Source organism: Geotrypetes seraphini, chromosome 7 (assembly GCF_902459505.1).
Source record: "Geotrypetes seraphini chromosome 7, aGeoSer1.1, whole genome shotgun sequence".
Taxonomy (NCBI): domain Eukaryota; kingdom Metazoa; phylum Chordata; class Amphibia; order Gymnophiona; family Dermophiidae; genus Geotrypetes; species Geotrypetes seraphini.
Window position 1 is genome coordinate 136,913,323 of NC_047090.1, and position 12,078 is coordinate 136,925,400.

The 12,078-nt window shown below is 45.0% G+C and overlaps 1 protein-coding gene across 10 annotated transcripts in view; it reads left to right on the plus strand.

The window, feature by feature from the left end:
- The first annotated feature begins 5,117 nt into the window (after positions 1 to 5,117).
- Positions 5,118 to 12,078, plus strand: part of STYX (serine/threonine/tyrosine interacting protein) — a 142,297-nt gene continuing 135,336 nt past the window's right edge. For 3 of the 10 annotated variants that reach the window (XM_033952177.1, XM_033952187.1, XM_033952184.1), the window contains exon 1: positions 5,122 to 5,415. In XM_033952177.1, coding sequence (XP_033808068.1) covers positions 5,359 to 5,415 — 57 coding nt within the window. In that variant the 5' untranslated portion in view covers positions 5,122 to 5,358. The other 7 variants (XM_033952182.1, XM_033952178.1, XM_033952183.1 and 4 more) reach the window with 7 other exon arrangements.

A 12,078-nucleotide genomic window follows, 5' to 3' on the forward strand; every position in this document is an offset into this window, starting at 1 on the left:
CTTGTTTCCAACAGTGGCCAATCCAGGTCCCAAGTACCTGACTGAACAGGCTAGTTGCAGTCTGCCCTGCTGGGGCCTTCCCTCTGCCATGTCACTGATGATGTCACTGCTAGAGGGAAGCCCTGGCGGTGCAGGCTACGAGCAGCCTATTTACAGTGCTGCCTTGGCCAGCCACCACTGCTGCTGCTTTGGGAGGCACGAAAGTATGTTGGGGGGAGTGGGCAGTTGGAGGTGCTGCTCAGGGGCATAGGAGGGAGGGATAGAAAGCTGCTGCATAGGGGGCTGAAAAGCTGCTGCCCATGAGGGAGAGAGAAGAAAAACTATTGTTGGACATAGGGTAAAGGAGAAGAAGGGATAAAACATAAGAATTGCTGCTGCTGGGTCAGACCAGTGGTCCATCATGCCCAGCAGTCCGCTCATGTGGCGGCCCCTAAGTCAAAAGCTAGTGTTCTAAATGAGTCCAGCCTCACCTGTGTATGTTCCGGTTCAGCAGGAACTTGTCTAACTTTGTCTTGAATCCCTGGAGAGATGCAACAAAGGTAGAAAAGGGTGAGAAGGAAAAATCCTGCATATATGGTAGAGGGGAGGGAGACGCATGAAGAAGAGAGGGAGAAATGTTGGACATAGGGTGGAGGAGGGCAAGAAGAATTGGTGCAATGGGAGGAAAAAAAGAAATGTTACACATGATAATGAAGAGGAGGAAGGGATAGAGAGGTTTGACCCAAGGCAGAGAGAAAGAGAGAGGGGAGAAAGTGGGAAAGAAACAGAAATGTTGGATATGGCAGTGGAAGGGAAGGTATAGAGATGGAAGATGCATAGTGAGCATGGAAAAAGAAGAAAACATCAAATGGGCAGGAGACCCTGGCAAACGAGCTAACAGAAGACAAACAGAAACCAGAGCTTGGGACCAACATGATTTGAATAATAAAATGACCAGACAATAAAAGGTAGAGAAAATCATTTTATTTTCTTATTTTGTGATTACAATATGTCAGATTTGAAATGTGTATCCTGCCAGAGCTGCTGTTGTTGGACAGTAAGTGTAAGCTAGACCTAACAGAGATGAAAAGTCTTTTTTGTTTATACCTACAGCACCAGCATGGGGTGGGTGAAGAGACTACAAAATAAACCTACCAGGATGTTTGAAAAAAAACACCCGATTGGGCGGGAAAATGGAATCACATTAATTCAATAGGTCAAATTGAATCGAAAACTTTTTCCCTAAATCGGGCAGCACTAGTAAGGGGAGACTGTACAAATCGGGGGCCCAATTTAAAATATAGCTGAATCTATTACAAACATATTTTTGTAAAATTTCAAGACCATAAAGACATCTGATAATTTTTAACTTAAATATTTAGGAACTAACAAACACTTAAGAGGCCACTGAATGCATGTGGCAGAACTTCATCCCTTCTTCAAAACATGGTGGTATTAGCATTACATTATGGAGATGTTTTACATCTGTAGGACCAGGGAGACTTGGGAGAAACTTTGAAGGACAATGATCTCAAGAACAAAACAAGAAGAAAGTGGATAGTCTTGAGTGACCCAGTCAAAGCCCTGATCTGAATTCAATAGAAAATCTGTGGAAATACTTAATGCACTTTTCATTCTATTTGTAGACAGCAGCATATGAAAAATGTACAAGGGTGTGAAGACCTTTGCATGGCCCTCTAGAGCTACTATCATAAATCATCTAGGCCACATAAATCATAAATCAACAGTCTTCAAATATTCAACACACACACAAAAAAATTCTGTATAAGGTGCCTAAGGTAGTGCCAATACAATTTAGTTGATTAATTAAGCTAGGTGCACAACTTAGAAAGCACAATTCTATGAAAAAAGTATGTACCAGTTATGCAATTTAAAAAAATATATATCTTTATTCATTTTGAAGCCAAAAATAAGTGCAACAATATTACACAATCATATTACACTATAATAGCACCTAAATTCAATCAAAATTGTAATCCATGACAAATACATATCACTCCCCCATCTTCATATTCAAAAATTGCACTAAAATTAAAAATATTTTCCAGCACCCCCCCCCCCCCTTCCCACCCACCCTGGATGTGCATGATCAAGAGCCAAATTCAACAATCACTCTTTGCAAAATTTTGTCAATGGCTCCTAAATATCCAGAAACTTCTTATAATGCCCCCGTTGTATAGCCATATTACGTTCCATTTTAAAGACGTGATCCACCAAAAGGTATAGTTTAACCAATCCTAGTTTTTCCAATTCCTTAAAATAAGTTTTATAGCAAACCTCTGTCATAATAAAGAGAAGTTTGCAAATTTGAAAAGGGTGTATGGCCAGAGGCAGATAGTGGGCATTCCTGAAAGTTATGTGCTTTGTTATATGTAGAATGTACCTGTAGTGTGAACAACTTAGGTGCAGGCATTTAGGTCTGGTTTAGTTGTCCTAAATGGGTGCTCCTAAGTTATGTGATGCATATAAGTGCTAAGCATGATTCTATAAAAGGTATATGTCCTTTGTAGAATCACAAAAATCACTGTTCTTTAGCATCCCTCTAGGCCAGCACAAAAACGGGTTTATTCTTCTCTGCCAGCAAGTGGAGGCTGAGGTACTAACTTTTTGGCTACAGTACAAGTGGGTTGTGCAGTCCCTATTACAATCAGTCTTGTCTCAGTCTCCAGCAGGTGGAGTGGTAAGCTTGTGCAGTCTGTACTGAGGTTTGTTTTGGGCCTGGGATATGGTTTAGTGAATCTTTCTTGTCCCTTTTGCTGTCCGTATAGAGCTTGGAAAACCCTTTTGGGGGTCCTACTGACCTTCGGGGTGCGACACTTGCAAAGATCAAGTCTCTAACCCCATTTCCTCCACCTCCCCAGGTTTTCTGAATTTAGAGGAGCCTCAACTGTATACCTGGCCGCCTGTTCTACCCAGACTACAGTTTAGAGTGCCTGCGGGGTTTGTGCTCTTGAAACAGCTGGGGAGCTGTAAGAAGGAGAAAAAAAAGACACAAGAAATAAAAGGAGCATACAGTGGTCCTGAGGCTGCCATTTTTGTATGGCATTGTATGTGAGTTTTTGGTTCATTCATTATGAGCACTTCAAAAAAGCAGAAGAAGTGTGTTTTTTTGTGGGCACCGAGCGGTGGATGCAGCTGGCGGTGGTGATGCCTGGGATTCTCCTGCCCACACCGGGTTTTTCTCATCTGCTGGCAGTGTGGCAGATTCAGTGTTGCGGACTGCCGGAGAGGTTGGGACAGCTTGCGGTTTTTCTGTAGCCTCGATGCTGCGTATTATTTCAGGTGGCAGTTTGTCGATGGCCCTTCCCTCAGTTTTGGCAGGAAGCATGTCCATTTTGCCCATGGCCTCAGGTGACCTTCCTCCTGTCTTGAAACGACAGGAACAGGTCTTAAATGTGTCTTCTGCTCCTGCTATGATTTCTGGATTGCTGCCTAGGTTAGGTTCCCCTCCCCCTGATTTTATGTTAGCCATGTACAAGGCTTATTTACAGGCGGTTGGGGGTCCTGCTTCTGTTCCAGGGGTCTTCTGGGATTTTTTTTTTACCTTCCATGGCCGCCCCCGTTCAGTCTCCTGCTACGGCTGCCTCTGTCCAGCCCCTTCAGCCATTCCAAGTGGTCGCGGGTATCTTGGGACAAGGATTCCTTTCTGGTTAATCTGCTTCATTTTAAAGGTTTATGTTCAGTTCTAATCCCTTGTTATGACTTTTGGCTATGACTTTTCTTAGTAGCACAGGGTTTTTTTTTAATATTTTGGCCACCAACTTTGAAACCAACACTCTCTTCTTCCAAATTTGCTTTTATGAAGATGGTTTCACTATACAGTTTGAACAGATAAGGTGACAAGATGCATCCTTGCCTGATGCCACATTTTATTGAAAACCAATCAGTTTTTGCTGTATTCAGTTCTCACTGCAGCTTCTTGATTTTCATTTAGGCTCTCTAACAGCTGAGTTATGTGTTTGGGTATCCTATTTGCACTAGAGTTCGCCATAGTTTATTATGATCCACACAGTCAAAAGCTTTGCTGTAGTTAATGAAGCCAAGGGGGAGGGGACTACCCAGCCAGCCCACTAGTAAGCCCAGCTAAGCCAGGTCAGAGCCAAACAGCCTGCACTCAAGCTTCTGATAAATCAGCAATGTGAGCAGCTATGCAGGGAACAGACCCTGAACTAACAAAACACAAAAGCAGGCTGTCTAGCTAGATGTCCCCGAAGGCTGATCCTTGAATTCTCACCTCGAGTCACTTCCCCCACCACTCCTGCCAGCTGTCCATGCTGCCAGCCTCTCTTCAACCTCTGCCCTTTTTCTTTTCTGAAGTACCTGAAGAGGAAACTGCTCACCTTCTCTCCTCTTCCAAACCCACCACCTGTTCCACTGATCAAATTCCTACTCACCTACTCAGAGCTATCACTCCCCCTGTCATCCCTCCCATCAGTCATATCCTCAACCTATCACTCCACTGCAACAGTTTCCTGATGTCTTCAACCATGCTGTTACACCTCTCCTTAAAAAAAACCCACTACTAAACCCCACATCCCCCTCCGACTATTGCCCCAGCTCCCTCCTCCCCTTCCTATCCAAGCTACTCGAAGGTGCTCAAGCTATTGTTGACCCCTTCAATTGGGCTTTCACCCTCTCCATTCAACGGCTATAATTGATGACTAGTGCTGATTTTTATCGTTTACTACAGGGGTAGGGAACTTCGGTCCTCAAGAGTGTATTCCAGTCGGGTTTTCGGGATTTCCTCAATGAATATGCATGAGATCTATTTGAATGCACTGCTTTCAATGCATATTCATTGGGGAAATCCTGAAAACCCGACTGGAATAGGGCTTCTTGAGGACCGGAGTTCCTACCCTGGTTTACTATATTACAAATGCTGAGCAGCAAACCACAGAGCCGGTATAATTCATTGATATGAATGGACATTTCCAGTACGGTTTCAACTGCTGCATAACAAGCAGCTCTCTAAATTTACATTACCGTTAGCAGTCTGAAATACGGAAGTGAATCTAACAGAGAGCCAATCACTGAACTGGACCCGGCAACGGAGTGGGAGGGAAGAAGGGGAGGAGCAAAGGCGAGGAACCCGTTTAGTGACGTCACTGTCTAAAGAAGGAGTTATGAAAGTGAACGTAACGCTGCCGTACGCATGCGCTGGAGAAGAGCAGCATGGCGGCCAAAGGCGAGCCGTTGGACTCTGCTGTGTGGTATTATCGAGAACTGTTGTTTCTTTTTAAATAATTAGATATTGAGGTGTTTTCCTGGCCCTCAGCCATTTACCTCCCCATTGACCTCCGAGAACTGCAGGCGCTGGGGTGGCTTTCCCCGGAGTGGCAGACGGGCTGACCCAGGGAAATGGAGGACGTGAAGCTAGAGTTCCCTTCTCTGCCGCGGTCTAAGGAAGAAGCTGAGGTGAGGGCTCGGTGAGCTCGGAGGAACTGACAGGGAAGGCTGGGCTCGGGGCTGTACTTAACCGCAGAATCCCCTTCATCTTCGCTTTAAGGCTTGCGATTAGCTCAGAGCACCACGTGCTGTGTCTTCTTTCACTCGCCGCTAGTAAAATGAGCACGAAGGTATGGTTCGCTCCTCCTCCGTTACACCTTATGTTGCTTTGACCAGGCGCCGATTGAAAGATGAATTCTAAAACTGTACAATCCCTTTCCCTCAAAGGTTTTACATGTATTGGATATTTGTTGAGGAAGGAACGAAGCAATAGTGAATAACTTGAGAGAAAATTATTGCTAGTGTGAATTGAAAATTAAACTTTCTGTATATGTTGGTACACTACAAATAGGGAACACTAAAACAGAGCAAGTATGTAGTTTTTGGTATGTAACGTGAGAAAACATGACAGCTTTTTCACACTGGGTGAAGTTTTTCAGTTTTCAATGAATCCCCGATTTGTATTTGGATGGAGCACCGACTGCACGTGTCAGTGATATAATTTTAAAACAAAACTGATCGATGATATTCAAAATTTCCATTGTGTACGTTCCATTCTTTCACATTTTAAATCATTAATGCATGACGTTTTACCATAGCAACGCAGTAAATAACAGCATATAAATGCTGGGGGGGGGTGCATTTTTCCCTGTCAGAATCGTTGCTCTTAGTCTAATTACATTTTTTACTATAGTTTATGAAAACTTATGCTCTTTTGAGAATAGATAAAACTGCTAATTAATAAAAAGCTTAAACGTTTATAGATGCACAGAACACAATAGCAAAGAGAGATCTATCTCATTGCTATCCAACCCATGCATTCTGTTTTGTTTTGAATGGTGGTGGTATGTGAATAAATGAAACATGTTTAGTTCTACAATCCCTTTCCCTCCCTCAGAGATCAGTGTTTATTCCTATGCTATATTTTTCTTGTTTTCACCCCCTCCAAGAGAATATTCTTCCACACTTCCACCACCCTTTCTTTCTGTGAAGAAATTCTTCATCTATAATAATAAAATGCTAAGCGCGCATGCGCACTCTTAAGCCGTGTTCCCTGAGATCTGATCTGTCGGGATGTGGCCACAAGACTGTGCATGCGCGCTTACCAAGCATCGGGCATTAGTACTAAGATCTATTAGCTCATAGGCCCTAAAGCTAGCGTGAGAGGAGCCGCCAGAGCGTTAAACTGGTCAGGGCTCGGGCTCCTGCATCGGAGAAGGCGGCGATCATGAGAGGAGCCGCCGGAAAGTTAAACTGGTTGGGCTCGGCCTGTTCGGTCCGTGCAGGCTCCTCTCTCGCGGTCTTGGTAAGTTTTTAAAGTCCTGAAAGACGCAGACCAGCACGAAGCTCCGACACCAGCAGCAGCGCCACTGCCCACCCACCGCCATCCCCTCCCCCTCCGTCAGCTCGCACGGCAGCTCTGTGTAGCTGCCCGCCTCGCACAGTCCGTCCACAGACGGCTCGGTTCTCTGCCTCCAGCGGCTCAGCGTCGACCGACCGTGCCAGGAGGGCAGCGCTGCGTTCAGGAGCTGCCTTAGGGCGCCCGGCAGCTTCGCCCCGGGAGGCTGCCAGGCCGGAGCGACATCGGCCAGGTCAGAGCTGCCGGGCGGTTCCGGGGGACGCTCGGAGGTCCGGACGCTCATCCTCAGCTCCCTGCCGGCTGGTGATATATGAGGGAAGATCCTGGATGGCGGATATGGGTAGCTATCGGCTGATTCCTCCGCCGGTTCCCCAGGACCGGTTATTCTCTCCACAACAGTTGACCCACCAGTTGTGTTTCACTGGGATGGTAGTGAAAGGCGATCTAGAACTGGGCCCTCACAGTATCACCACTGATTGGATAATACCGACCCCTCAACAACCAGTCTCCAGCCCCATCCAGCTACCGCTACCTGCCAACCAACACACACAGAAAAAACAAACACATACAGCAGCCAAAGACAAACACCAAAACATACACAGACAGAGAGACCACAGGGAAGTGTGGGGGTGGGGGAGGAAAATGCTGCACAGAGAAGTGGGGTGGGAGGGAAATGGAGGGGGAGGGAATGCTGATGTAGCTACTGCACAGGGAAGTGGAGGGGGGGAGAGAAATGCTGCTGCATAGGGGGCAGGGAGAGAGACAGACAGAAAAAAAGACAGATAGTGGGAGGGAGGGAGAAAGAAAGATAGGGGCAGGGAGAGAGACAGAAATAAAGAAAGACAGACAAACATATATTCTAGCACCCGTTAATGTAACGGGTTTAAAGACTAGTTACAGTATAACTACAAAAAGGCGGTATACAAGACCAATCCTTTAAATTCTTCCTGATTTCATATTTATCAAATATATCTTGTACAAGGAGTGTTAAATAATTTATCTACCTCGGTAGGGAAAAAGTTTCAATTTTTTGTTTTTTTTTCAATATAGTCGCCTGAAAGCTCCATACACTTCATCTACTTTTCTTGCAGTGACTTTAACCCCTTTGAAAATAATTCTTCTATTTGACCTTCAAACCAGGATGTCACAACTTCCTTGAGGTCTTCATCACTTGAAAACCACTGTCCACAGAGATTTCTTCAAAACTCAGAACAGGAAATAATCTGAGGAAGCCAGGTCAGGACTGTAGGGTTCAGCTGCTGAAACCCACATTCTCGGATGGCAGCCTGTGATGTCGTGGAATGTGAACCGGCACATTGTTGTGAAGAAGCAGCACGCCTGCTGCAAGTTTTCCTTGTCTTTTCTTCTTAATTGACTCCCACAAAGTGAACATTGTGTTGGCGTAACTCTTTCCAGTTAATGGTTGTCTTGTGTGGCATGAACTCCAGAAGCAAATGGCCTTCATCCCAGAAGACAATTGCCATGATTTGCCTGCAGATTTTTCTGCCTTGAACATTCTTGGGGGGTGGATAACATATTTCCACTGCATTGATTCCATTTTGGAATCGGGATCTCTGTGATAGACCCAAGTCTCATCTCCAGTCACCAAACAATGAAAAAAATTCACTTGGTCTTCACGAAGCTTCTCCAAGTTCTCTTGACAGCACTGGAGCCTTATGGCCTTCTGACATGGCATCAGCATTCTTGAAACCCATCTTACACTAACCTTGGACATTATAACTTTGTAATTATTTTCTAAACTGTACCGAGATGCCATTTCTTCAGCTATTTGGGAAACCTTAATTCATCTGTCTGACAAAATTAAATCCTCGACTTACATTTCTGAGGAAGTTGCTTCCACAGGCTGTCCAGTGTGAGGGTCAACTTCAATGGACTCTCTACCCCACTTAAACAGCTTGCTCCAAAATTTTACTTTGTAGGATGATGGGGCAAACTCGCCATAAAGTGTTGTCATGTGTTCATGGATCTCCTTTGGCTTTTTCCCTTTTGTGAGAAATGTTATCACTTAACAGTGTTCCAAATCTAGCAGTTTTCCTTGATTTGCATGAGGATTCTCTTGACATCCTATCTCTTGGAATGTTAGACTTGCACTAAGTCGTAACTGTGCATGAGTAACTTTGAGACATGTCACAACATGCATAGACTTGTTTCAAAACTCTTGCTATTTTCTTTTCATACTCGCAGAGATAAATTATTGAATGCCCCTCGTAGTTCCAGAATCACGTTTCCAATAAGAGGCCTGCCTTGTGTGCTTGTGTACTTTTGTTGAGCTTCACATTCTGTCTGACAATGGTGGCCTCACTGGTGTAGTAAGAGGGGGTGGTCTGCCCTAGGCGTGGTCTTTGTAAAGGGCGCAGGCACCCATCCTCCTCTCCGCCCCCTCCTTCCTGACCCCCCCTCCATTGTACACCCCTTCCCTCCCATCGTACTTCTTTAATTTTTCCTGTGTGAGCAACATTATGAATTTGCTGCCTGCGTCGGTGTTGCCTCTCTGTCACTTCTAGGCCCTGTGCCTAGGAAGTGACATAGATGGATAGCCGACACAACGTGGGCAGAATGTTTGTGCTGTTGGCTCTCGCATGGAAAATTAAAAAGGGGAATCGGGAAGGAGTGGGATGGGTGAAGGGCACCATCTACCCTCTCTATGACACTGGCTGGCCTGGCTAACAAGTACCTGGCATATCCCTAAAAATGCTTTGAAATTCCTCTATGTTAATTGTTTTGAGCATTCCCTCCAGTAACAGGTTCCACAGTGTATATGTTTCATGAACCAGTATTTTTTTACTATTTGTTTTAAATCTGCAGGCTATTAGTTCATGGCATGTTCTTATGTTTTTAGTTTGAAGGTCCACATTTGAGTTCCAAGGCCTCAAGACTTGGGAATTACCTCTTGGTCTGATTGTGACAGATCCCTTCCTACCTTCAATTCAGGAAGGCACTAAAAACATCTAATCTCACTGTAGTCCAAGACTTAAGCTCTATACTGTCTGATTAATGATGTTTCTGCTTTGAATCCTTATTAATCATATGTAAGCCACAATTATTCCTAGTAGATAATTGTGGGATATAAGAAACAATATGGTATGATATTAACTGTTCCCCCCCAAACTTAAGATTTTATAAACTTACACCATATCCATTCTGTCATCTTTTTCTCTAAGGTTGAAGAGCTCTAACCTTTTTTGTTTCCTTTAGTGTGGGAGATACTCCATCCTCTTATCATTTTTGTCAGCCTTTTTTGAACTTTCTCTGGTTCTGTTATGCCCTTTTTGAGATGGGGACCCAGAACTGCACACAGTACTAAAGATGTATAGAGAGTGACACTGGAACAAATTTGTCCCCGCAGGATCTGTTTCCTGCCCTGTCCCTGCCCCATTCATGCAAGCTCTGACCTAATTGCAGAAGCCTCAAACACTTTAAAATCATAAGTGTTTGAGATTTGTGTGGTTCTCTACAAGGGCCTTACACATGGATATGAAGACTTGTTTTGTTTTCCATTCCTTTTTGAATCTATACCTTTCTGTGTTTTGTTTTGGCAGCTGCAGCACACTTTACATTTCAGAATCCAGCGTTTATGTCCAATAGCACAGGTTCTAGTACAGACCCTTGAGGAACTTTGCTACTGATCTTTTTCCATATGATTAACTGACCATTTAGGGCTAGATTCTCAAAACTCACTGGTAAAATCCGGTGAGTCGATGTAGTGAAAGTGATTTTTATTTAAGGGCGATTCTCAACATAATAACATGCAAATTATATGCACACAGAGAATCATTGGTAAAGAGCAGGAGGAACTGTGCCTGGCACTTGCTCAGAGCACAGCGCTTCCCTTCTGTTAAAGCTGCTCTCCCTGCCCCAATCAACTGAGCCACAGGTCCTCCCAAGTCCTGCCGGCTCAGCTGATTAACCGGCAGGGAGAGCAGCAGGAAAAATGTCTCCCCTCCTGCCAACCACTCCCCCTCACCTCTGCCGCTCCTGGACCCCTGCCCCCAATAACCTGCTGTCCCCGTACCTTTGAATTGAAAGACAGTAGTAGAGATGCCCACTCCCTCCTGCCGCTGGTGTCATCTGCTCCCTCACCCCCCCTGACAGCTTCCCTGTTACCTTGGAATTGAAGGACAGCTGGAGGGATGCTCATTCCCTCCAACCGGCAGACCCACCTCTTCAGAATGGTGGGCCTTCTCCTTCCCAGTGCATCCTGAGATGCACTGGGAGGGGCCTAAGGCCCTGATTGTTTCAGCCGCCTTCAATTCCAAGTTACGGGGGGGGGAGGGGTGCGGTGAACACCAGTGGCAGGAGGGAGTGGGCATCCCTCCTGTTGTCTTTCATTTTAAAGGTAGAGGGGAGGCAGGGGACTGGCAGCAGGAGGGAATGAGCATCCCTCCTGCTGAACGGGGGGGGGGGGGGAAATCGAGGGGAGGGAGGAATTGTGGGTCTCTTTTTTTTTTAATTGGGAGAGGAGGGTGTCTGAACTGTCAAGCCTTGCTTTCCTTTCTGTACCTGAGCCAATCGGCACTCAGGCACTGACCAGAAAGTAAGACTGACAGCTCAGACCCTGCAGGAAAGGTTTGTCCACAAATATACTGTAGTTTGAGGTTTGAGAATTGCCCAAAGTGCTCATATAAATATTAATGAGCCCATTTTATTACCTTTTTTTAAAAAATTTATTTTCAAATGCACCTAGTCCAAATAATAATAATACCAGTAGTTCGAGGCGGTTTACAATAAAGAAGAGCTGGACATTCAGCGAAAAAACAATGAAGTCTTTGAGTACATGAATATTTGTACAGAGTAAGGTTACATTGTAGGGGCGGGTTTACAATAAGAAATAGGTCGAAGCGGTTTACAATAAGAAGGGCTGGTCATACAGCGTGGGATAAGCAGTGAAGACTTTAGGAATTCTTGGTCACAAATTGGTTGAACAGGTTGGTTTTAACTAGTTTTCTGAAGTTGAGGTAGGATGAGGAGTGCTTGATGATGCTGCTTAGCCAGTCGTTCTGTAGACTTGCTTGGAAGGCAAGCGTTCGGTCAAGGAATCTTTTGTATCGGCAGGTTTTTATTGTAGGGTGGCTAAACATTCGTGTTCTGCGTGTAAGCCTGGTGGAGCAGTCTAGTTTAAAGTGGGAGACCAGGTATAGAGGGGCCAAACCGAGAATGGATTTGAAACAGAGGCAGGCAAATTTGAACAATACTCTTGCCTCTAGGGGCAACCAGTGGAGTTTTTGGGAGTAGGGGGTTATGTGATCCCATTT